At 43.3% G+C, this 26,347-nt stretch overlaps 1 protein-coding gene across 3 annotated transcripts in view; it reads left to right on the forward strand.

Annotated features, from left to right (window-relative positions):
- The first annotated feature begins 14,975 nt into the window (after positions 1–14,975).
- ANAPC5 (anaphase promoting complex subunit 5) overlaps positions 14,976–26,347 on the forward strand; it is a 44,505-nt gene continuing 33,133 nt past the window's right edge. The window contains exons 1-4 of one of the 3 annotated variants that reach the window (XM_045073603.1): positions 14,976–15,316; positions 18,551–18,630; positions 19,098–19,207; positions 20,065–20,257. In XM_045073603.1, the coding sequence (XP_044929538.1) occupies positions 15,110–15,316; positions 18,551–18,630; positions 19,098–19,207; positions 20,065–20,257 (590 nt within the window). In that variant the 5' untranslated portion in view covers positions 14,976–15,109. Of the gene's footprint in view, positions 15,317–18,550; positions 18,631–19,097; positions 19,208–20,064; positions 20,258–26,347 lie in introns of those variants that run through there. The other 2 variants (XM_004753209.3, XM_045073604.1) reach the window with 2 other exon arrangements.

A 26,347-nucleotide genomic window follows, 5' to 3' on the forward strand; every position in this document is an offset into this window, starting at 1 on the left:
GGTGGCTCAGTGGGTTAAGACGCTGCCTTCGGCTCAGGTCATGATCCTAGGGTTCTAGGATCGAGTCCCGCATCGGGTTCTCTGCTTGGCAGGGAGCCTGTTTCCCTCTCTCTCTCTGCCTATCTCTCTGCCTATTTGTGATCTCTGTCTGTCAAATAAATAAATAAAAATAAATAAATACAATTGCAACAATCTGTGTTGATTAGGACAATGACAGTCTGAATTAATGAAAAGTCTGAATTATGACATTTATTTGTTTATTTATTTTGAGAGAGAGAGAGAGACAAGTGTGGATGGCACAAAGGGGCAGAGGGAGAGGGAGACGCTCAAGTGACTTCCCATTGAGTGTGGAGTGATCCCACGACCTGACTGACATGACCCTGAGATCATGACCTGAGCTGAAATTAAGAGTTGGATGCTTAACCGACTGAGCTACACAGGCGCCCCCTGAATTATGATAATTTGAAAGAGATGTGGGTTTAGTACATTCTAATCCATGCATAACTGAATAAACCAAATGAAATTCAGGAAAATCAAAATTCTTGGAAATGTGTTTTTATGAACAGATAAGTATGATTTCCCTTGCATTCAATAAGAAGTTTATGTTTGTATAGTGCTTTATTGTTTCCAAAATGCTTTCCCTTTATTATTTATTTTGATCCTCAGGCTCAGAAGTAGGGAAGGCAAGTATTGTATTTTCCATTGTAGAGGAAATAAGAAAGATAGTGACTGACTTGGAAAGTCAAAAGTCACCCAGCTTATCAGTGTTTTAAGTGCAATAGCAGCTAAAAATTTATTATAGCTCTCTAAGTCCTAAGCACTCTTTTAAGCACTATACATGTAACTTCTTATTTAATGCTTATAATAAGCCTAAGGTTTATACTGTTTTTATTCCCATTTTATGGACAAGAAAACGGAGGCACAGAGGCTTCAGTAACTTGCACAAAGTCTCATGACAGGGAGTGGTGAGGCCAGGTTCAAATGCAGGTTCAAATTCATGCTCAGCAGGGAGTCTGCTTATCTCTCTCTCTCTGCCCGCCAATGACTTGTGCTCTCTCTCTCTCTCAAATAAATAAAGAAAATCTTCCCCCCAAAATGGTTAATTTCATGTGATGTGAATTTTACCTCAATTTTTTTAAAAAAGAGAGAAAAATTAGGGGCTCCTTATGGCTCAGTCATTAATCAGCTGCCTTCGACTGAGGTCATGATCCTAGGGTCTTGGGATCAAGCCCGGTGTCAGGCTCCCTGCTCAACAGGAAGCCTGCTTCTCTCTCTCCCACTCCCCTGCCTGTGTTCCCTCTCTCACTTTGTCTCTCTGTCAAATAAATAAGATATTTTAAAATTTTTTTTATTTGAAAAGAGAGAGAAATTAAATGTAGCCTTCTCCAGTCAGTGGTAAAGCACTTCAAATGTAGACAGAGTATTTAGATCAGCTAGTGGGATAGACCCCACACAAGACCCAGACTGAGGGTCTTGTTGCATCTCCCACGCTGGACCCTTCGATTTTTTTTTTTTAGATTTTATTTACTTATTTGACAGATCACAAGTAGGCAGAGAGGCAGGCAGAGAGAGAGGAAGGGAAGCAGGCTCCCTGCTGAGCAGAGAGCCAGATGCAGGGCTCGATCCCAGATGCAGGGTTCATGACCTGAGTTGAAGGAGAGGCTTTAACCCACTGAGCCACGCAGGTGCCCCTTGGTGTTTGTTTTTTTTTTTTCTTTTTTTAAAGAGGAAAGTTTACCTTTTTTAAAAGTTTTTATTTATTTGAGAGAAAGTGAGCAAACCAGAGAGCGAGAGCAAGAGAGAGAGAGAGCACAAGCAGTGGGAGAGGGAGAAGCAGAGTCCCTACCGAGCAGGGAGCCCAATATGGGGCTCATGGGGCTCAATCCCAGGACGCTGGGATCATGACCTAAGCCGAAGGCAGATGCCCAACTGACAGAGCTGCCCAGGCACCTCTGGACCCCCAGATTTTTTTTTTAAGATTTTATCTTTTATTTGACAGAGATCACAAGTAGGCTGAGAGGCCGGCAGAGATAGAGAGGGGGGAAGCAGGCTCCCTGCTGAGCAGAGAGCCCGATGCGGGGCTCGATCCCAGGACCCTGGCATCATGACCTGAGCCAAAGGCAGAGGCTTTAACCGACTGAGCCACCCAGGCTCCCCTGGACCCCTAGATTTTAACAGTGTAGATGAGTCAGGCCATTTATCAGCTTTGTGTGTTGGGACTTGACTTCTCAAAGTGGTCAGAGGACCAGCAGCCTCAGCATCTCCTGGGACTTTGGTAGTCTTTCAGAATCCCGCATTGCTTCCAACCACCTGAATCAGAATTTGTATTTTACTGAGCTTTTCAGGCCATTCGGATGAACTTTAAAATTGGAGAAACACTACCGTTGGAATACAGGGAGGTTCAGGCTATCCCACTTTTGCATAATTGGACATAATTGGACTTCTCTTCTGAAGACACATTGAAGCGTGGTTACTTGCTGAACTAGTTCCCAACAGTCTTTCATTAGCATTCTCCCCTGAAGGAATTGGAAAATTTATCCACCATCAAAAAGACCCATTACTGGGACGCCTGGGTGGCTCAGTTGGTTAAGCAGCTGCCTTCGGCTCAGGTCATGATCCCAGCGTCCTGGGATCGAGTCCCGCATCGGGCTCCTTGCTTGGCAGGGAGCCTGCTTCTCCCTCTGCCTCTGTCTGCCTGTGCTCTCTCTCTCTCTCTCTCTCTGATAAATAAATAAAATCTTTAAAAAAAAAAAAAAAAAAAAAGACCCATTACTTTGGATGAACTCAGCTTTGGGGAAAGAAGTCTTGACAATCCAAATCGCCTACCAGGGGCTAGCAAAAGCTAATGTAGCTTCCAAACCAACAAGGGAGGTTGCCTTGGGATGTGAGATGTGGCCGAGCATATTAAAGGAATTGCATGTTTTAGATGGCTACTTATTTTGTTTTTTTAAGACTTGTTTATTTATTTATTTATTTGACAGACAGAGATCACAAGTAGGCTGAGAGGCAGGCAGAGAGAGAGGGGGAAGCAGGCTCCCTGCTGAGTAGAGAGCCTGATGTGGGTCTCGATCCCAAGTCCCTGAGATCATGGCCTGAGCCGAAGGCAGAGGCTTAACCCACTGAACCACCCAGGTGCCCCAGATGGCCACTTCTAAAAGTGGATTCTAACTGGGTGGTTTTAAAGAGCCTACTCCAGGGACGCCTGGGTGGCTCAGTTGATTAGGTGTCCACCTTCAGCTCAGGTCAGGATCTCAGGGTCCTGGGTTATAGCCCTGTACTAGGCTCCTTGCTCAGCAGGAAGCCTGCTTTTCCCTCTGCCCGCCTGCCTGACCACCATCCCCCAGCTTGTGTGCTCATGCTCTCTCTCTCTCTCTGACAAATAAATAAAAAATAAAGAGTCTGTTCCTTGTTCTCTGGAGTATGCTGCCTCTTTGTGATTTGGGTCTGTCTGTAGCATTTGCTCCACATTCTAAACTTGAAAATCAAAAAGATAAAAAATCAACACAATAACACCTGCATTCTTCTAATGAATTTTATGGTAAAACTTATTTTTACCATAAATTTTGACAGATTTTAGGGGCACCTGGGTGGCTCAGTGGGTTAAGCCGCTGCCTTCGGCTCGGGTCATGATCTCGGGGTCCTGGGATCGAGTCCCGCGCCGGGCTCTCTGCTCAGCAGGAACCTGCTTCCCTCTCTCTTTCTCTCTGCCTGCCTCTCCATCTACTTGTGATTTCTCTCTGTCAAAAATAAAAAAAAATAAAAATAAATTTTTGACCGATTTTAAATTTTTAACGGATTTAGCTTTTTGCCAACAAAGACCCAGTCATTAACATATTTGACAAATATTTATCATATGCCAGATGCTGCTGTGCAGCAATGACCAAAATAAGGGAAATACAACAGTGACATAGAAGTTACTGCAGGGTTGTGATATGATAGTCAATTTCATTTTTTCTGCTTTACCCTTCCTATATTTTCTCAAGTTTTCTATGATCATATATTGTTTTTATAATTTGAAAAAAAAAACACATAATTATGTGAACATTTTTTAAATAAGTCCGGTGTCATGTCAATTCAGTATAGTTTAATTTGAAGGTGGGATAGTGATTTTTCAAGCTGTTAAACCATTATGCTTTTATTAGTCTTTTTTTTTCTTTTTTTAAAATTGTATTTATTTTATTTTATTTTTATTTTTTTAAGATTTTATTTATTTATTTGACAGAGAGAGATCACAAGTAGGCAGAGAGGCAGGCAGAGAGAGAGAGGAGGAAGCAGGCTCCCCGCTGAGCAGAGAGCCCGATGCGGGGCTCTATCCCAGGACCCTGAGATCACGAACAGAGTCGAAGGAAGAGGCTTTAACCCACTGAGCCACCCAGGCGCCCCAAGATTGTATTTATTTTAAAAAGAGGCAGGGGAGGGGCAGAGGGCGAGGGAGAGAATGTCAGGCTGACTCCCCACCAAGTGTGGAGCCCTATGCTGGGCCCCACTTCATGACCCCCAAGATCATGACCTGGGCCGAAATCAAGAGTCAGACCCTTAACTGACTGAGCCACCCCTGCACCCTTTTTCTATTGAAAAAAACTACTTAAGTATTATATATCCTCATCAGGATAACAAGGTTAAGTATTATTATGTACCTGAGAAAACAGTTAAAAGTGGAAACCGACCTTACAGTTCTTCCCTGTGTGTGCAACAAGGAAGTGGAGACAGATTTTTCATGTGTGCCTAATGGAAGCTGCTTAGTTCGCAGTAACACTACATGTGTATAAGTACACAGATATGCAGTCAAAATTACTGCAAAATGAAATAAGATATACTTCTGAAAAATTCAAGTGATTTAAGAATCTCTTTAAAAGTGTAACTTGGAGGGCGCCTGGGTGGCTCAGTGGGTTAAGCTGCTGCCTTCGGCTCAGGTCATGATCTCAGGGTCCTGGGATCGAGTTCTGCGTCGGGCTCTCTGCTCAGCGGGGAGCCTGCTTCCTCCCCTCTCTCTCTCTGCCTGCCTCTCTGCCTACTTGTGATCTCTCTCTGTCAAATAAATAAATAAAATCTTAAAAAAAAAAAGTATAACTTGGAGTAAAATGTATGATCTTAAGTGTATAGTTTTTTTTGTTTTTTTTTTTTAAGATTTTGAAAGAGAGAACATGAGCAGAGGAGAGGCAGAGGGAGAGGGGGAAGCAAGCTCACCGCTGAGCAGAGAGCCCAATGCAAGGCTCCATCCCAGGACCCCGGTTTCATGACCTGAGCCAAAGGCACTTGCTTAACTGACTGAGCCACCCAGGCGCCCTGTTAGGTCCGTTATTAAACGGAACGAGACTGAGACAAAGTGAAAGTTATTTGAAGCTTTATTTTATGATAAGTATTAGAAATCAGATTGATTGGCCAGGGGAATGAGACAGAAACAAAGTTAAAGTTATGCAAAGCTCTATTCTATGCCAAGCATTAGAAGTCAGACTGACCTCCAGGGCCGTCTCTGCAAAGAGCAACCCCTCCCAATCTTACAGGCTACCTTTTATTGGGTGAAACTGTACCCCATATTTCGTATCTCAACCGGGTTTGTGTGTCTCTTGCTGATTGGCTAGTTCCATCCGGTCTGGTGACGTGTTATTCAAGATTACACAGGGACCGTTACAAACAGTACTTTCTGGGAAGGCTTAGTCTGTTAACATATTCAGTGTGAATAATAAGATCGTGGTCCTTCCCAAGATGGAGTCATTTTGGTTTGGGCAAGACCTTCTTACTATTACAAACAGTACTTGGTACTGATTAGATGTCTCCATCTGGCCTGACTTGTCCTTGTATTCTGGGCTCTGTTATCAGGAACTAGCCGACTACATTTTACTAGTTTCCTGGACTTGCTTCTAAGTAAGTTTCTCTGGGGGGAGAGTCAATTTAACTTTACTGCACAAACAACAAAATGGCTATTTACCCAAGATGGAGTCGCTCTGGCTAAATAGGTCCTTACACGTCCTTAAGTGTAAATTTCAATTAATTTTTTTAAATTGAGGTAAAATACACATAACAAAATTCACTATTTTAAAATGTACAATTCATTTAGCACGTTTACCATGTTGTGCAACCACTAGCTCTGTCCACTTCCAAAATATTTTACTTGGCCCCCAAAACAGACCTTGCACCCATTAAGCAACCATTCCCCTTTCTCCCTACCCCTAACCCCTGGAAACCATCATTCTGCTTTCATGTCCGCAGACTTGCCTATTCTGGACATTTCACATAAACAGAATCATCTGTGTTCGCTTCTGTGACTTAGTGTCATGTTTTCAGGGCTCATGCATGTTGTAACGTGTGTATCCGTGGTTCATTCCTCTTTATGGATGGCTAGTATTCCATCACATGGACAGACCACACCGTGTTCATCTCTTCACCAGGTGTTGGACATTTGGAAGTGTAAGTGACATTGTGTCTTCCGGCTATTGTGAATGATGCTGCTGTGAACATTCTCTTCATGTGCAAGTTTTGCAGGAACGTGTGTTTTAATTCTCTCGGGTGTATACCTAGGAGTGAAATTGCTAGGCCATATGGTAACTCTATGTTTAGCTTTTTGAGGAACTGCCAGACTTTTCCATTCCCCACCAGTCACGCACGAGTGTTCCAATGTCTCCACATCCTTGCCAACATTTGTTATTGTCTGTTTTTTTGGTTATAGCCCTCCTAGTGGGTGTGAAGTGGAGCCTCATTGTGGCTGTCCCTATTTATGGCTCATCTGAACTAGGCTGTGACTTCCGTGAGGGCCTGAGCTGAATTTGTCTTGCTCATCGTGCTTTTGCCAGTGTCTGGCAAAGTGCCAGCGTGTGCTAAATGAGAACGGACTATGTGGTGAGCAAAAGAATTGATAGCCACCGTTATTCATGTCCTAGTCATCCCAGATATCTCTTCTGGCATTTGTAACTTTTGCCAGGGCTGGTCAGAAACATCGGTAAACACAGAGCAGTTAATGAAAGGAATGATGTTAAAAGTGTTAAAATTCCCAACTTTAGTTTTCTTTTCATAAATCCCTTATACTGATATGAATATTGGTTTTAGGGAGAATTTAAATTTTCTTTTGCTGATTGAAGACATCAATAATACTCTTGTCTATGAGATATTGATTGGGTTGAACAATAGCTTTCCTGAAAGCTTGTCCCAAGGGCTACCCCTCTCCAGGGCTGGAGGGTAGGTATTCAGGCTGTAAACACATCACACAGATCAATCTATCTTTAATACGCTCTCTTAACAGATTAATCTCATCATTTCTCTGGGATAATGGCTTTCTTCTCTAAAACCTTTCTCTTGAAGTACCTGGGTGGCTCAATGGGTTAAAGCTTCTGCCTTCAGCTCAGGTCATGATCCTGGGGTCCTAGGATCAAACCCCAGATAAGGCTCTCTGCTCAGCGGGAAGCCTGCTTCCCCCTCTCTCTCTGCTGCCTCTGCCTACTTGTGATCTCTGTCAGTCAAATAAGTAAATAAAATCTTTAAAAAAATAAAGATAAAATAAAACCTTTCTCTCTCCTTAAAGATGTTCATTCTTTTACTCATTCATTCACAAAATGAAAATGCTGAAAAAGGGTTTTCTTCCCTTCTCTCCTTATACACACAATGAAAAAAATATCTGTTCCAAGAACTTAAGATGAACAGGATATTAGAAACTTTCTCTGGCAACTTAATTGCTTTTGTGGTTCAAGGCCATTAACAGCCTAAAAGTAAAGAGTGGAAGAATCATGCAGTTTTTAAGATTGAATGAGTAATGCTCATAAGTTCTGGAAGCTTATGGGAAAGAGTACCTCCAATGCTTTGGCTGGGAAGCATGAAACTACTTTGAATTTTCTATCCAATAAACCCAGCTTGACAAGGATTGGTTAACCACTCCCTCAAGCTTTAGATCGAGTGAAGCTTTTGATCACTCTCTCCCGAACTCTAGGAGAAACAAGAATGTTCTTAAACACTAGATAAGACATACTGAGGATATGTTTCCAATTCGTTCTGATCAATCACTGAGACTCCAAAGTTGGGTTCTGACTTTGATTCCCAATATTAAGAAATTTTTTCTTTTTAAATATTTTATTTATTTATTTGACAGACAGAGATCACAAGCTGACAGACAGGCAGAGAAAGAGGGGGAAGCAGACTCCCCGCCGAGCAGAGAGCCCAGTGCAGGGCTGGATCCCAGGACCCTGAGATCATGACCTGAGCCGAAGGCAGAGGCTTTAACCCACTGACCCACCCAGGCAAAAAAAAAAAAAAAAAAAAAAAAAAAAAAAAAAAAAGTTTTATTCACAGCTGGTCACAATAGGAAATGAGATGTATTGGGAGGGATTAAAAGGGAATGAATATGCTAAATCTAAAATTGTTAATTTATAAAGGTCATGCTATGGATTAAATCGTGTGCCCCCCCAATTTACGTGCTGATGCTCTAACTCCCCATGTGAAAGTATTTGGAGGTAATTAAGGTTAGATGAGGTCATTGAGCGTGGGGCCCTCATGATAGAGTAAGATCTAAGATCCTTATAAGAAGAGACACCAGATGAATGCTGTGAAGTGTGTAAACCTGGTGATTCACAGACCTGTACCCCTAGGGCTAATAATACATTATATGTTAATAAAAAAAATTTTTTTTAAAACGAAGAGACACCAGAGGGTTCTATTTCTGCCATATGAGGACACACTGAGAAGGTGGCCATCTGTGAGCCCAGAGAGAGCTCTCACCAGAAACTGAATCAGCTGACACCTTGATTTTGGCCTTCCCAACCTCCAGAACTCTGAGAAAAAAATTCCCGTTGTTAAAGTCACTCTGTCTGTGGCATTTGGTTACGGCAGCCTGAGCAAACGAAGACAGCTCATACATCTGTTTATATAATTGTTTGGTAGGATTAAAAACACAAAAACTAGTCAGAACTATTCCTCTTGGATCCAGTTTTCCCTTTGCCTAAATAAACTGAGGTCTACCATCCAAGGGAATGGTAAGGGACTGCTTCTAGTATACAACACTCGGGCCCAAATTCTTTTTCTGTCCCTATATCATCACTTGTCACCATGTGGATTTTGCAGCTCCTCTTGCTCAAGAGACAGAATCTGTTTCCTGACTTGAGCTAGGCTTATGCTTCAGCTAATAGAACGTGGTAGTGCCACCACTGAGCGGAGAATGCCAGGGTCTACTTGTCTCTGCTTTCTGGCACACATGAGAACGTCCTCTGGGGTAGCCTGCCAGAGGAGAAGAGACACACAGAGCCACTCCAGGTGTCCCAGTCATAGCCATTCCAGAACATTCCATGATCAAGCTCCAGCAAGCTTAGCAGAGCTCCCGAGCCTACCGCTTCAGATTGTGTGAGCAAACCATGTTTCTTTATTTCACGTTGGAGGTTTTGTAGTTGTTACACGGCATTTTGTTGCAGTTGGGAACTATACATTACTACTCTCTGGCACTGGATGTTCATCAAACATCAGAGATCCAGAAACTCTTGCAAACTATAAGGCATGCAATTTTTACAAACCAAGGAATTAACATCCCGGGAAGAAGGAAAAGCAATGAACAAATATAGTTTCTGTTTCTATTACTGAAAGCAGCCACTTCTACTGGAAACTGCCATGTAGCCAAGTACTGAGAGTGAGGTTAGGTATCCTCAAAGAGATGAAAATGATGGGCGTAAAATGTACTCATCTCATACACTTATGAAAACTGCATAATGTATCTTTCGCATTAGCACTAAGAGATACGTGAAGTGGGTTCAAGCAAACAAATGATGACAATTGACAGGAGAAGTGTAAACTCACCCCCAGCTAATTCATTTGGTTATTGATCCTTCCAGTTGCAAATGCTGATGTTTCCTTTGGATGAAATAAAAGGTCCAGAGACAGCAATGAGGGTTTCTTTCCCCAGAGAGTGAGGTCAATTCAGGTCATGAGCTTTGAGAAGCTGGAATGTTACCTTGGGTCTGGAAATACTTAGTGATGCTTGTCAGCCTAGCGATCAAGTTTCCCCAGCAGCTAAGTTAATTACCCAGAACTTTCTGTATTAATTGAGCCCTGAGACGTGACATGACTCTCTCAGAGTTGGGGCTCATTTTATTTAATAGGAGAAATTTTCTTCCCTTGCAGCTGGATTTTCTTGGATTATCAAAAAAGAGATGGTTTATGCATATACACAGGAGACATGGTTCACACATTACATTTTCCTTGCTCAGGGCAATCAGAGCAATTATCTGTTTCCTCTAACAAGATGTCTTAGAATTGTACAACAACCCTAGTTAAGGTTTGTCATTTTCAGAAGTTTTGGAACTGATCAGCAGGTAAAGCATGTGCTCTGTGACACTGCTGGGCTTCCCATCTGTAGTGGGAGCTGCACATGACACGCCAGCACTTAGCTGCTGGAGAGCTGCTGTCTAATGAGCAATGGGGAACATTGGTTTTACTTGGCACACATTTACTTGGGACGTACAGTGTTCAGAGACACAGAAAATCATGCGTATAGTCATGCATTACTCAAAATAACTTAAAGCATCTTCGATAATGACTCCGTTCATTCATAGGCATGGCATTGCTCTTCATGACACCAGATTAAAGAACCAGCTGAGTTCCCAATGCTCATTAAGGCGCAGAGGCTGGGTGGCTCAGTCAGTTAAGGATCTGCCTTCAGCTCCGGTCATGATCCCAGGGTACTCATCGGGGCTCGTGCTCAGTGGGAAACCTGCTTCTCCCTCTCCCTCTGCCTGCCGCTCCCTGTGCTTGTCTCTTTTTCCCTCTCTAACAAATAAATAAATAAAATCTTAAAAAAAAAAAAAGATGCAGAGACCACCCTCGTTCATTGCTGGTGGGAGTATGAAATGGTGTACCCACTGTGGAGAAGAGTCTGGCAGTTCCTAAAAAAGTTAAACACAGAGTTACCATATGACCCAGAAATTCCACTCCTAGGTATATACCCCCAAAGAATTTAAGACATTTGTTCATACAAAAATGTGTACATGAGTGCTCACAGCAATATGATTCACAATGGCCAAATGTCTATGGACAGATAGACATTTGCAGATAGACATATACAGATAAATATAACATAATCTATCTTTACAACAGATTATTACTCAGCCGCAAAAAGGAATGAAATAGTCACCTAGGCTATGAAATGGACAAACCTCAGAAACATTACACTAAATGAAAGAAGCCAACACAAATGGCCACAGATTGTAGGTTTCATTTATATGAAGTGTCCAGAATATACCAATCTATAGACACAGAGAGATTAGTGGTTGCCAGGTGTTGGGGACATGGGGAACAGGGAGTGATTGCAAATGGGTCTGGGGTTTCATTCTGGGATTATTAAAATATCTTGGAATTAGATGTTCTGGAATTAGATGCTTGCAGATTCTTTCCCCATCCAGTCCAAACCTTTCATTGTTAATGTGACTAACCCAAATTCTAGGGAAGACTGGCTGTGTGAATCACAGAGAGAGTTCTCAAGGCTAAGACTAGATCTTGGGGGGTCTGATTCCCACGCTAACTTTCTTCTTGTTTCATCAGTCATGACCACATTTGAATCACCTTTTCTCTGATAGGCAGGAGACTATTTGGTGACTGGGGAACTAACAGGGACAGTCACTGAATACCACCCAAGATGAGATAAAGGCTCACATAGGACCAAATTAAGGAGACTGAAGGTTTTTCTGAGGACTAAACAGGTCTGGCAGGATAAATTGCTTTTAGTATATTTAATTATATATTAATAAAGACGATTACAGTTGCAAGAGCCAAAAACCTTCCTTAATCAAGCTAAAGCAAAAGCAAACAAAACAAAAGCCCCAAACCAGATGGACAAACATTTGCTCATTTTTGTGGTTGGGAGATTGTCTGCTGGAAAAACTGATCCCACTGAAGAATGAACTGAAGAACTATGATCTTTTTTTTTTAAAAGATTTTTTTTTTATTTATTTGAGAGAGAGAGACAGTGAGAGAGAACATGAGAGGGGAGAAGATTGGAGGGAGAAGCAGACTCCCCTTGGAGCTGGGAGCCCGATGTGAGACTCGATCCTGGGACTCCAGGATCATGACCTGAGCCGAAGGCAGTTGCTTAACCAACTGAGCCACCCAGGCGCCCTAAGAACTATGATCTTAAGGTAGAAACAGAAGTCAATGGACCATAGCTGTCTCTTCTCCTCTCCTACCCACCTCAGTTCTGCTCGTTTCTGTTTCTTTTTGCAAATTGGCCTTGTTCTCCCTTCCTACAGGTAGCATCAACAGCCCTGCCTGGCAACCTCAAGAGAAAGAGGGATCTTTTTTCTCCACAGTCCATACAGCAAACCCCGAGAAGGATCTGATTTGTTCTGCCAGGACCATATGCCCACCCCCATATTCAGAAGGGCATGTGCTGTGACTTTTTTCAAATCAAAGACAACACATTTTGGGGAATGATAGTAGAGAATGCTCAAAAGACAAAATAAATAAACCAAAGTCCACAAGTTATAAATCCTTGCTTCTTTTATTGACTTGGAGGTCTGCTTTGAAATGTGAAAGGTGAAGAAGATCAGCGTTCAGTTTTCATAAAAAGGGAGGTCAACCAAACATCTACAACAGCGAGACCTTCCCAGTCTCCCAGAGACAGAGACTGGGGATTTTTGACTTATGACCTATGCTACCTTTTTTTTCTCAATGAGGTCAAATTACCATTTTGTATATTTGCTGCTGTACCCCTAGGACTTAGCACAATGTCTGGCACATAATAGGTACTCAAAAATATTTGTGGAGTGAATTTTAAGGATTTGAATAACAAGTGACCCAAAGGAATCTTGGCAATAAGGAGCACATACCAGATACTAGGGGCCTATGTCAGAAATCGAGACTGCAGAGATTGAAAAACAAAACCCGGTGCCTGCCTCTGAGGCACTCACAGCCCATCAGAGGGAGCTACTTATGCAGATCATTGGGGAAAAATGAAACAAAACCAATAATAAGTATAATAAATGAGGCTTGATCAAAGTGCTTTGAAAATGATTACATAATCTCAGAAGAGATGATGGTATAGTACATCCTAAGAGTTAAAGTGCTTTCAGGGGGTGCCTAGGTGGCTCAGTGGGTTAAGCCGCTGCCTTTGGCTCAGGTCATGATCTCAGGGTCCTAGGATGGAGCCCACATCAGGCTCTCTGCTCAGCAGGGAGCCTGCTTCCTCCTCTCTCTCTCTCTCTCTTTCTCTGCCTGCCTCTCTGCCTGCTTGTGATCTCTGTATGTCAAATAAATAAATCTTTTAAAAAATATTAAAAGTAAATAAATAGGGTGCCTGGGTGGCTCAGTGGGTTAAGCCGCTGCCTTCGGCTCAGGTCATGATCTCAGGGTCCTGGGATCGAGTCCCACATCGGGCTCTCTGCTCAGCAGGGAGTCTGCTTTCTCCTCTCTCTCTCTCTGCCTGCCTCTATGCCTACTTGTGATCTCTCTGTCAAATAAATAAATAAATAAAATCTTTAAAAAAAAGTAAATAAATAAAAGGGGCGAGGTTTATAAAAGTAAACTGAGGCAAAGAAAGAAGTTATTTATGTTGGGGTGGCTGGTTGGCTCAGTCAGTTAGGCGTCTGCCTTCATCTCAATTCATGATCTTGGGGTCCTGGGACCCAGCCCCAAGTGGGGCTCCCTGATCAGCAGGGAGTCTGCTTTTCCCTCTCCCTCTGCCCCTGTTTGTGCTTTCTCTCTCTCCCAAATAAATAAAATCTTAAAAAAGAAGTTATTTATGTATTTAATTTCCTGCAAAATGTCGATTTCCTCTTTTACAAACGAGAGACAGTTACATAGATAATGTATATGTTAAAAGGTACAGAGTTGTATGTTCAAAATACATGTAATTGTATGTCTAAAGTGTACAGAGTTCTCAAGATAGGGAATTAAGGTTTTCTATTCCAAGTTACCAATAACTTGCTTTTGGGCACAGGAATTTATACATTTCTGCCTCATAATACTCTTAGTCTTGTGAACTAAGGCCACATGTTCATTCATTATTCTATTAAACATACAGCGATTGAGACAAAAACAAGGTACTAGGCAGTGTGTGTGTGTGTGTGTGTGTGTGTGTGTGTCTGTATGTAGCCAAAGTTGAATAGTACCTGGTTTTTCTTTCAAAGGTCATTGAGATTAGTACGGAAGGCAAGTCATTATTAATAGTAATTCAGAAAAAAAAGTAGTAATTCAGGCTATAGAGAAGCCTCTTGGGAGAGATACTGATGAATGGAAGGGGAATAGTAAAAAATTGTTTGAAAACATCGTCTAGGGATTGATTTTGCCAGGCTACGAATGCCAGACTAGAGATCTTGTAGTTTATCGGGTAGGACCCCAAAGTGGTATCACCCTCTATGACTCGGCTGTCTCTAAATGACATTTGTGAAATAGTGAGAAAAAATGTTTCATCGTCTTTAAAGAGCTAAATGAAACTTCCAAACACTGAGTTTAGAAATTAACATCATGAAACATACGAATTTTAGTGGTGCAAATTTAATTTCATTGCTTTTAAACAGGATTGTTTCAAAATACAATTTTTTTTTAAAGATTTTATTTATTCATTTGACAGACAGAGATCACAAGTAGGCAGAGAGACAGGCAGAGAGAGAGGAGGAAGCAGGCCCCCTGCTGAGCAGAGAGCCTGATGCGGGGCTCGATCCCAGGACCCTGAGATCATGACCTGAGCCGAAGGCAGCAGCTTAGCCCACTGAGCCACCCAGGTACCCCTCAAAATACAATTTTAACGGTTTTCAAATCAAACAAATTGGCAGCTCCCCCAACCACCGCAAACAGAGACGTTCAGCTGCGGCCCTCAAGGCATCATCTTCCTTTCACTGTCCAAGGCACTCGGGAACTTACTTCTTCCGCTCCAGTTTCTGTAGGGACTCAGTTTTGAGGTGCACCGTCTTTGCTCCATCCCGCACAGCACCCCTGGATATTCTAATTGGCTGTAGCCCTCCCATGTGCTATGGTTTACCTTCTCTGATTGGCCAATGGCTTGCCGCGAGCGAGGATACCCGTTTCCTGGGCTACAGCGGGGTCCTGTGGGGGCCCGAGGAGGGTGGTGCGCTGCTTCAAGCCGGAACCCGGGCGTGGCGGCCGCGCCGTGGAGCGGCCGGGCTCCCGGACTTAGTCCCGGGCCACGATGGCCAGCGTCCACGAGAGCCTCTACTTCAACCCCATGATGACCAATGGGGTGGTGCACGCCAACGTGTTCGGCATCAAGGACTGGGTGACGCCGTATAAGATCGCGGTGCTGGTGCTGCTGAACGAGATGGGCCGCACGGGCGAGGGCGCCGTCAGCCTCATGGAGCGGCGGAGGCTCAACCAGCTGCTCCTGCCGCTGCTGCAGGTGAGCGGCCCCGCCGGCTCCCGCTCATTCAGCAAACCTTGCCTGAGCACCTGCTCTGTGCCGGACACCGCCCTGGGCCTGGGGGCACGAGTGTTCAGCCGGCACTCTTGAAGCCCGGGAGGACCTCAAAAAAAAAAAAAAAAAGGAGTTAATCCACCTGCTAAGGACGAGTCCTTATTACTCCATCGACCAGGCGCTCTACATGCATTTTGGGGGGGGGGGTTCATATTTGTTTCCAGCATTTCTCAGCTGAGCGACAGGGGGAGGAATGCTTTTCCCAGACCCTCGTCTTCTAGGGCGAGGGGCTGCACGTAGTCCTGAGCGTTGGAGACGGGCGAATCGAACGGGCTCCCCGAGGACCGCAATTACCTAAAACGAGCAGCCGACCTTGAGCACTGAACCGTTGGTTCAGCCCTTTCCATGTTTTCTTTCATTTCGCAGACTCGGGGGATAGCAAGTCCCGAAACCTCGTTGGGTCTCTGGTTTCTCTCTGTAAAATGGGGACAGTAAGAGAGGCTCTGTTTGGGGAGGGTTGTGTTAAATTGGATTCTGCTTCACAGAGTGTGGCATATAGTAAAATGCTGAGTGTTAGCAGTTTTCCGTTTTAGTGTGTTTTCATGGGTCATGCACCTTTGATATCAGTTAGGGTTCTTCTCGTTTGTATGTGTGATTTTATGATCGACTCTCCCCTGTTAGACTGCTATAAGGGCCGTGTTCTGTGCTACTTTTGTTCACTCTTGTTATCCCCAGAGCTTAGTAGAGCACCTAAGTAAAAGTGTGGGGTAAGTGAAATGGGATATACCCTCTCGTGGCAGATGGGTGGACTCCCGGGAACCGGGAGGACTTAGGAAGTGGAGTGTTAAGCTGGAACTTGAAGGATGAGTAGTTGTCTATTGAGCAGTGGTGGCAGAAACAAAGATCTGGGGTCCTGGGCCCCCACAACAGCAATATGCTTGATAAAGGGTTTGGGTTTTTGTTTTTTGGGGTTTTTTTTAGATTTATTTATTTGAGATAGCACGTGTACATGCAGAGGGAGGGGTAGAAGGAGAGGAAGAGGGAAAGAATCTCAAGTAGACTCCCAGCTGAGCTTGGAGTCCAATGAAGGGTTCCATCTCAGGACACTGAGATCATGACCTGAGCTGAGACCAGGTCCGCCACTTAACTGACTGAGCTACCCAGGCACCCCTAAATGGCTTTTTAAAAAATACATCACCCACGGGCGCCTGGGTAGCTCAGTTGGTTAATCGTCTGCCTTCCGCTCAGGTCATGATCTCCAGGTCCTGGGATGGAGCCCCACATTGGACTCCCTGCTCATCGGGGAGTCTCCTTCTCCCTCTCCCTCTGCCTCTCCCCCTGCTTGTGCTCTCTCCAAATTTCTCTCAAATGAATAAATAAAATCTTAAAAAATATATGTATACATTTTATACGTAAAAAATTTATATACATATATAGCCATATATATATATATATATAATCCGTATTAGTTGGGGGAGGGTACTGCGGACACAGATTAAGTGGCTTACCCAGTTGGTTGAATACAAGACTGGGGTCTCCATTACTTGTAGCTCCCAGTCCTAGCCACATTACTGTTATTACAAGTGTATTTTCCCCATTATTGAAATAAAGGTCATTATATTGTAAGATTCAGTAATAGAAGAAAGAAACAAAACAGTACTTGTGTTTTAGCTCCCATCAGACTGCCTTTGTTCGTGCTGTTTTTTCTGTCTTAAATGATCCTTTGTGGTTCTTTGGTTCTTGTGGTTCTAATGTTCCAGTCAGACTCCCAATTCCTTTGCTTAATGTTTGGCTTTAAGCATTAGTTAATTTTTAAAAACCAGTTAATTTTTAATTACTCAACTAACATACAAAAATTTATTGTAAAAACTTCAGCTGATACTAAAATTAATGGAGTGAAAGGTTATGGTTCTTCATGTCATCTGGTCCTTTTGCCTCAGAGATTATCACTGTTAATGTTCGCTCATTTAACTATTTATGGAGTCGCAGGTCAGAATAGAGCTTTCTAGACATTTTTTTAAATCCATGTGTATATAAATAGGTAGAAGCATATGATTGTAAGGATGTATTTGTATCCTTTTAATTTAATTTTGCTTGAATTAAAAAAATTTTTTTTTACAAGAATAAAATTTTATTCTATAGCTTACTCCTTTCATTTAACCAGTCTTGGAGAGCTTTCCATGTCAGTACATTTGAATAGAGCCACCCAATTATTTTTAACAGCTACATTGTATTCCCCAATAAGGAAAGAAATATAACTCCTAATTTTAATGTTAAAGTAAGTTTATAGGGGCACCTGGGTGGCTCAGTGGGTTAAGCCTCTGCCTTCAGCTAGGGTCATGATGTCAGGGTCCTGGGATTGAGCCCCACTTTGGGCTCTCTGCTCAGCGGGGAGCCTGCATCCCCCACCCCTGCCTGTCTCTCTGTCTTCTTGTGATCTCTCTCTCTCTGTCAAATAAATAAATAAAATCTTTTTAAAAAGTTTATAACTTATTATAAGTTATGGATTAACTATTGATGGACTTAAAGGTTCTTTTCAGTTTTTCTTCGTTTCAAACAACGCATGCCAAACATACCTTCCCCCGAAGTGGAATTGCTTTCCACATCTAAAACTGGCATATATAGTGTCAACTTACTCTCCAAAAAAGATTCAGTGTTTGGTTTAAAACCTCAGTTAGACTGTAATCTTCTTGACAGAGAAGGATGCATAATCTTTGTCTCTACTGGTACCTTTTACGGACTTGGGCACATAGTGTCTGCCTACTTCACAAGGTTTTGGGAAGGATCAAATGAAATTGTTTGTGAAAAATAGGACACCTGTGTTTGAATAATGTTTTCCAGTTTACAAAGCACTTTTCCTTTTCTTACTCTTTCTCTGTCAGGAACAAGAGAGATGGTTATGATTATCTACATTTTGCTGATGAAGGAAACTAGCTTTGCCATGATTACAAAATAAAAAGGAAGGAAGGGCAGGTCCTTGGACTACAGAGTCTATGCTTTGTTTCCATTTTAAACCTTTCCTCCAATGAACCGAGAGTGCTTTGCAAATCTGATGTATTCCTTTAGTAGCATTTTACAGATTGGTTATATTTGTGATTTGAAATTTCACATTTGGAATACCTGTTAAAGCAGAGGGGTTGATAAATGAATTCATGTTTACTCTTTACCATTTTCCAGCTCTTAAAATTTATTTGTAACCCCTCTGTCATCTTTATCCAGGGCCCAGATATTACACTGTCTAAACTGTACAAGTTAATTGAAGAATCTTGTCCCCAGCTGGCAAATTCAGTACAGATCAGGTGAGCTTTCTTTCCTTCTGTATATGTGAAAATACGTTTATGTAGATGAAAATTAGAAAAATGTACAAGATAATGAATTCTCTAAAAATATATCTTTGTTACTCTCAATTTTCCTAAGTACTTTACTTCTCTTTTTGAAAAATGGTTAACATTAAACATACTGTTTCAAAACTTATTTTTCTGTACAGATCTACCTTGTTCTTCTTAGTCGTTGCAGAGAATTACATTTTTGCTGGCTGATCTGTTATTTTGACACATTTTATGATCATGAAAACATGAGCAGTGATGCTTTTTAGAATAATGAGAGTGATATTTTGGATTGTCAAGTTTGTTTTACGTGCCACCATTTTATATGAATATCTAATTTGCTTTTAAAATAGCTTTATTGGGTATAACTGTGGAATGTGAAACATGAGAGGATGTTCAGAGGGACTTCCTAAAATACGCACCTCAATTTTCTCATTCAGAATCAAACTGATGGCTGAAGGCGAATTGAAGGATATGGAACAATTTTTTGATGACCTTACAGATTCTTTTTCTGGAACTGAACCAGAGGTTCACAAAACGAGTGTAGTAGGTATGACGCTCTTTTAAGGAGAGCAGAGAATGTTTTCATTGAAGTGAGCAGCTTTCTGAATCACATCTATCATGACTCTGCCATTTCTGAACAAACACAGTGGGGTATTGGACACGTTTTAGTTGGTATTTCTTGCCTTGCCATTGTATCCTATGTTTATGTAACTATCTTGTGGAAAAGCATCTTCTGTTCTGTCTGTAATAGTCCCAACTATTAGCCTGGTCCTGGGGCCTTTTAGGGTTTCAGAGCTGTTTCTCATAGTTCTCTGGATTCCTTGTCTGCACCATACGACTCTAAGTCAGGGTCACTATTTAAACTTTTATGAACAGAAGTGAAGTAAGACTATATCATTGCTATAGTTAATAAGATGCATACATGAAATTTCTTGAGGCTTTTCTATTAGGCTTATATCCATACTTCATTCGGCTTTTTTGTGGGATAGTTTTTATGTCATTCAACATCAGTTATTCCATGATCTCCCGTGTGCCAGGATCTGGACTTACAGGATAGATAGGGACCTTCCTCTTGTGGAGATCGCATGCTGGTAGGGTGAGGCTAGATGGTGACAAGTAAACAAGTAAATAACATAATTTCAGATAGTTCCAGTAGCCACGAGAAAACATTTTGGATGGCTAAAGATGATAGGGTGTGGGGGCAGTGGGGTGAGCTGGGGACTGAAACCCTGTATAAGATGAGGAAACCAGTTTTGTGAAAGATGGGGAAAGAACATTCTGGGAGGAGGGAATAGCAATTGCAAGTGTCTCTTTTTGATTCTTTTGCAGGCAGAGTTGCAAGAAACAGTATCAACATTATGTAGCCTGGATTTTAGTTAATGCCTTCTCCTGTGTATTTTCTAGGTTTATTTCTGCGCCATATGATCTTGGCCTACAGTAAGCTTTCTTTCAGTCAAGTGTTTAAACTGTACACCGCCCTTCAACAGTACTTCCAAAATGGTGAGAAAAAGACAGTGGAGGATGCTGACATGGAACTGACCAACAGAGAGGAGGGCGAAAGAAAAATGGAAAAAGAAGAACTTGATGTGTCTATCCGGTAATTTGGGTTTTTTGGGTAGGCATCCCTTTCCTGTGAAATAGTGTAATTACAGGCATAGTAAATCCTCATTCATTCAGAGCTCACATGCCGCCCGCTGTCTTTTTGCCCCTTTATTTTTTATTTATTTATTTATTTATTTTTTAAAGATTTTATTTATTTATTTGACAGATAGAGACCACAAGCAGGCAGAGGCAGGCAGAGAGAGAGGAGGAAGCAGGCTCCCTGCCAAGCAGAGAGCCTGATGTGGGGCTCCATCCCAAGACCCTGGGATCATGACTTGAGCTGAAAGCAGAGGCTTTAACCCACTGAGCCACCCAGGTGCCCCTTTTTGCCCCTTTAGATCTAAGAAGTTGACCCGTATGGGTTGCTTCAGTGGGCTTCTTGCCTTCTGATTTCTGACTGGGAGGCGGTAGTGGGCCGAGGAGAGTGGGGTCAGGTTGTTGATCCGCTGGCTCCCTTCCCTCAGGGCCATAGTGGACTGTCTGTGGGGTCACAGCTTCTATCAGGTGGTCCTCTCTGCGTTCTTGTGGGATCGGGGAACTAGGAAGAGGTTCCCAGGCCTGGGGTGTCAGGTTCCCCACTCACCAGCCCTGGGAACGGTATTGTCTCTTACAGCTTCTCTGTCTCCTGCCCGGAGTTTTATAAGTGGTCCTTTATTAAACTCTTCTCAGATCACCCCATCTGAATGGGCCATTTGTTTCCTGCCGGGACCCTCCCAGACCGATAGTGTTCCTTATGTCAGAGTGAGTTAAGAGTTGATTAATTCAGTGAAAATGTATGGCGTGCCTATGAAAGTTGAAGCAGAGGAGATGGCGTGCCACTGCTCACCTAGTTGTTGAAGCTCAGAACCTCAGAGTGCCCTTGGTTCCCCCTCTCTGTCACCCCGACAGCCAGTCCCTCAGCCCAGGCACTTGTTCCTCCACGGCAGTTTGGTCTTAGTTCACTTGTCTCCATCGCCACTGCTGCCCCTGCAGCCCCAGCGGCGCATCTCCACTAGGCGAGACTTCTCGGCCTCCCCGCTGGCCTCCGTGCCTCCGCCCTGGTCTCCCTGCAGTGGGTTTCCTGCAGCATCCAAGGGAGCCCGTGCGCACGAAAACCGTACCCTTCTGCCCCAAACGCGCAGCGACTGTCGTTGGTGTTCGGACCAGAATCCCAGCCCGTCACGGCCTTAGAGGCCTTGTGTTCTGGCCCCGTCCCCCTCCGCCTCTTTCTCCTCACTCTCCGCCCCGCCCTTCACGGGTCAGCAGCTCGGCCTGCTTTCAGCTCTGCTAATACTCCATGCTGACTTCGGCTCCAGCTCCGGCCTCATCACACAAGCCTTCCCTGAACACATCTCTGGAGTAATCTCCATCCCAAATACTTCTTTAGTTCCATCAAGGCTCTCCTCACGGAGTAACTTTTCACATTTATTTGCTTACTCCGTTGTATCTGTCTTCTGCCTTGGCACCCCTTCAGATCTAAGACCCCTGTCTGTCTTGCTTCGGGGCCTCTTTCCCAGTGCTTAGTGTACTGCCTGCCTGACAGAATGTGTCGGTGGATATGTGCTGGATGAGTGACTGCAGAAAATCAACACACACAGCCTGTCGCCCGCACTGCCCAGTGGTCCCTAAAGCGCTTTTTACTGACTTCCTTCACTTCACTCCCTCACTTCCCCTCCCCCCACCTGTTACCTGGGATCACCTCCCAAGTAAACTGCTGCCGCTGGGAGAGAAGGATACACACGTGCGTATATACGTGTACAGTATATGCCATTACGTGTATACGTGTACATATATATGTGTACAGTATATGCCATATACGTGTATACATGTGCATATATATGTGTACAGCATATGCTATATGTGTGCATATATATGTGTACAGTATATGCCATATCTGATCTCGAGGAGCCCAACGTGTGGTGAGGACGACTGGCATCACAGATCATCACACTGCAGCATGCTCAGAGCTCTGATTTAAGTAAGCCTTGCCTGCCCTGAGGAGACCGGCTAAACACCGTCGGGGAATGGTTCGTTCCTAGAGTGGCCTTTGTTTGATTCCATGATTTGTTGAGCACATACTGGGCGCAAGAGCTTATATACCATTAAATACTTCCAAAATCTCATTTGTTAGAGCTGCTAACAAATGCCTCTCACGTAGTGGAGACAGAACAGTGTAGGCTTGAGTCTGGCTCTGGTGACAGACTGCTGGCTTAGGGTTTCGGCTCCTCCACTTATCCTCTGTGTGATTCTGGGCCAGTTACTCACCCTCTCTCTCTCTGTGCCTCAGCGTCCTCATCTGCAAAACGGGGCATCCCGTCCCCTCCTCAGAGGGGTGTTGCGAGCATTAAATGTCAGATCCATGTAAGTGTTTGGAACTGTGCCTGGCACGTAGTAAACGGCCAGTGAATACAGGCGCTCTTTTTCTCTAGTTTCTCTTTTAGCTCAGCTGCCTCAGGAGTGCATCCAGGCCGCAGGGTCGTCCTTGCTCTGGCTACTTTATCTACTTCAGGTTGCAGAATGTCACTTCCTGCGAAATGTTAAAGTTCAGACTTATTTTGGTTTGCCTGTCTCCTAAATCAATCCTATGTAATTAGGTCTAACTGCATCGTTTTGCTTTTATCCTGTTCTAAGAACTCATCTTTGTGTGACCCAGTGTATTTACTATGAAGGTGTATTGTTTCATGTCAAATCATGATGTTGTACACCTGAAACTAATGTCACATTGTGCACACTATACTCAAAAGAAACAAAGAAAAAGAAAAAAAGAAGAAGAAAGTCTACAGTGAATTACAATGTCTAAAAACTTTTTTTAGGGGCGCCTCAGTGGCTTAGTGTGTTAAAGCCTCTGCCTTCAGCTCAGGTCATGATCCCAGGGTCCTGGGATCAAGGCCTGCATTGGGCTCTCTGCTCAGTGGGGAGTCTGCTTCCCTTCCTCTCTCTCTGCTTGCCTCTTGACTACTTGTGATCTCTGTCAAATAAATAAAATCTTTAAAAAAATTATATATGTAGATATATAATTTTTATATATATTTTATATATATATAATTTTTTTAAAGGTTTCTTATTTATTTATTGTCAGAGAGCACAAGCAGGCAGCGTCACAGGCAGAGGCAGAGAGAGAAACAGGCTCCCTGCTGGACAAGGAGCCCAATGCGGGACTCGATCCCAGGACCTTGGGATCATGACCTGAGCCGAAGGCAGCGGCTTAACCGACTGAGCCACCCAGGCATCCCTTTTATTATATTTTTTAAAGATTTTTATTTACTTATTTATTTGACAGACAGAGATCATAAGCAGGCAGAGAAGCAGGTAGAGAGGTTGAGCAGAGAGCCCGATGTGGGGCTGGATCCCAGGCCCCTGAGATCATGACTTGAGCCGAAGGCAGAGGCTTTAACCCACTGAACCACCCAGGCGCCCCCCCAAAAAAACTTTTTTTAAAAAAATAGGGGTGGAGAATTTTAAACCATAAGAACTGAGAATCAAATTGCATGTATATCACAATTGTATGTCTTCCCAGCGATAAAACAGAAATGTTTTTTCACTTAAAATATACAATATGCAGAATGCTCTGTAATGGTTAAAAAATGTATACCAATGTAAATTTTCATAATTTTCCAGTAAGTGACATTTCTGGACCAAAAAAAAAAGGTGTATGTATAGTTCCAGAAGATAGTGTACATATAGTAACTGAATTTTGTCACTGAAATTAAAGAGATACACTATTTAAATATTTTTCTTGGGGCTCTTGGGTGGCTCAGTGGATTAAAACCTCTGCCTTCGGCTCGGGTCATGATCTCCGGGTCCTGGGATCTAGCCCTGCATCGGGTTCTCTGCTCAGCAGGGAGCCTGTTTCCCTCTCACTCTCTGCCTGCCTCTCTGCCTACTTGTGATCTCTCTGTCAAATAAATTCTTTAAAAAAATCTTAAAAATAAATAAATAAATATTTTTCTCAATTATCACAATTTTTTGTCAACAAAGAAATGGTTTTACTTGTAATAAGATTTTATTTTATAGAATATATTTACATTAAAAAAAGAAAGAATATATATATATTTTTTTAAAGATTTTTTATTTTATTTATTTGACAGAGAGAGATCACAAGTAGGCAGAGAGGCAGGCAGAGAGAGAGGAGGAAGCAGGCTCCCTGCCGAGCAGAGAGCCTGATGTGGGACTCGATCCCAGGACCTGAGATCATGACCTGAGCCGAAGGCAGCGGCTTAACCCACTGAGCCACCCAGGCGCCCAAGAAAGAATATATTTACATTCATTTCTTGTTTTTTAAAGAGGAAAATTTTATTTTTTGTGATCTTTTCTAATGTTTTATTGCATTATGAAAAGCTTCTTAATTTAGCTCTTTTCTTTCTGTTTACTTTCTTTCTTTTTTTTCATTATTGGAATGTTTTCAGGTCTCTTTTCTTCAGGAAAGTTATTTTTCTTGTCCTGGATATTTGTATTAAAATTAGAAAGGAGTGGGGCGCCTGAGTGGCTCATTCAGTCAAATGTCCGACTTGATCTCAGCTCAGGTCTTAATCTTAGAGTCGTGAGTTCAGCCCCACATTGGGCTCCATGCTGCGTGGCGTGGAACCTATATGAAATAAATAAATAAATAATAAAGCAAACTAGAGGGGCGCCTGGGTGGCTCAGCGGGTTAAAGCCTCTGCCTTCAGCTCAGGTCATGATCCCAGGGTCCTGGGATCGAGCCCTGCATTGGTCTCTCTGCTCAGCAGGGAGCCTGCTTTCTCCTCTCTCTTTGCCTGCCTCTCTGCCTACTTGTGATCTCTGCCTGTCAAATAATAAAATCTTAAAAAAAAGAAAAACCACAGATTAGAAAGGGGAAAGAAAGCAATATTGCATAGCTTGCAAATCTCCCATCCCACAGTGAAATTATTCTTATCTGGATGGAGAAACCCAACCGCTAATTAATTGATTTTTCCCCCACTGTTAGTTTAGAAGAGAGGGAAGAATTATTTAGTCCACGGATGTTTATCATTTATCAAAAAAATCCCATCACAGAGGAGAGGGCATGCTGAAATTGAGCCTGTGTTTCATTTGCCGGCAGTTGCCAAGTGCCAGCAGTCAGGACCAGGCTGATAGGATTAGCCCGTGTGAGTCTGCCACGGAGGCTACGGGTCTGCAGGCTGCTGTAATTACAGCCTCCCTGTGCTCCTAAAAGGACCTAACAGAAGTAGAAATTCTCTGGTAATTCTTCCATTGCCAGTGATTTAATATAAATCTCCCAGACTCATTAATTTATTCAACAAATACTTCCTGAGTGCTTCCTGTGTACCAGATACCATGGCAAGAGGCTGTGTTGTCACCAAGGGGAGAGGGCCCTGTCTTCACGGAGTCCTGCGCGGAGGGTCAGATAATAGAGAGGCAACTGATCATTAATGTAGTTTCAGAGCAAGGCATTGCCTTTGAGAGGAAACGGAACCCTCAGGTAGAGGGTAGAGAGAGAGTAACTGGGGTCCGGCTGAGGAGGGGCCCCTCAGACCCAGAGCCAGGTGATGAAGGAGCCAGGAGAAATTGCCAGAGCACACGGCATACACCCTGCTTCCAAGATAGGACAAGCTGCTTGTTGGAGGCACAGATGGAGGACTGTGGCTCGGGGAGAGGGGCTGCCTCATGCCCTCTGTTCACCTCATAAGGGTGAGGTCCTCGCTTCCTCCTTGAATGTTTAAAGATTTTTTTTTAAATTTATTTATTTGACAGAGAGATCACAAGTAGGCATAGAGGCAGGCAGAGAGAGAGAGAGAGGAGGAAGCAGGCTCCCCGCTGAGCAGAGAGCCCAATGCGGGACTCGATCCCAGGACCCTGAGATCATGACCTGAGCCGGAGGCAGCGGCTTAACCCACTGAGCCACCCAGGCGCCCTCCTCCTTGAATGTTTAATAACCGTTTCTGTCCCGGTCCCTCGCTGCCCCTGCTTCTGTCAATATCCTGCTCAGAAACCTCGAAGGATTTCACAGTCTCCCCAGCTGGTGTTCAAGGCCTTCCACAGTTGACCTTTCTGCCATTACTTGCAGTTTCTCAGCTTGGATCCTTTATCCTGGTCCTGGTCTTGCCCTTTGTTTCCCTTTCCGGGAACACCTTCTCCGTCATCATTT

The sequence above is a fragment of the Mustela putorius genome, unplaced genomic scaffold (assembly GCF_011764305.1).
Source record: "Mustela putorius furo isolate JIRA1106 unplaced genomic scaffold, ASM1176430v1.1 tig00537248_pilon_pilon_pilon, whole genome shotgun sequence".
Taxonomy (NCBI): domain Eukaryota; kingdom Metazoa; phylum Chordata; class Mammalia; order Carnivora; family Mustelidae; genus Mustela; species Mustela putorius.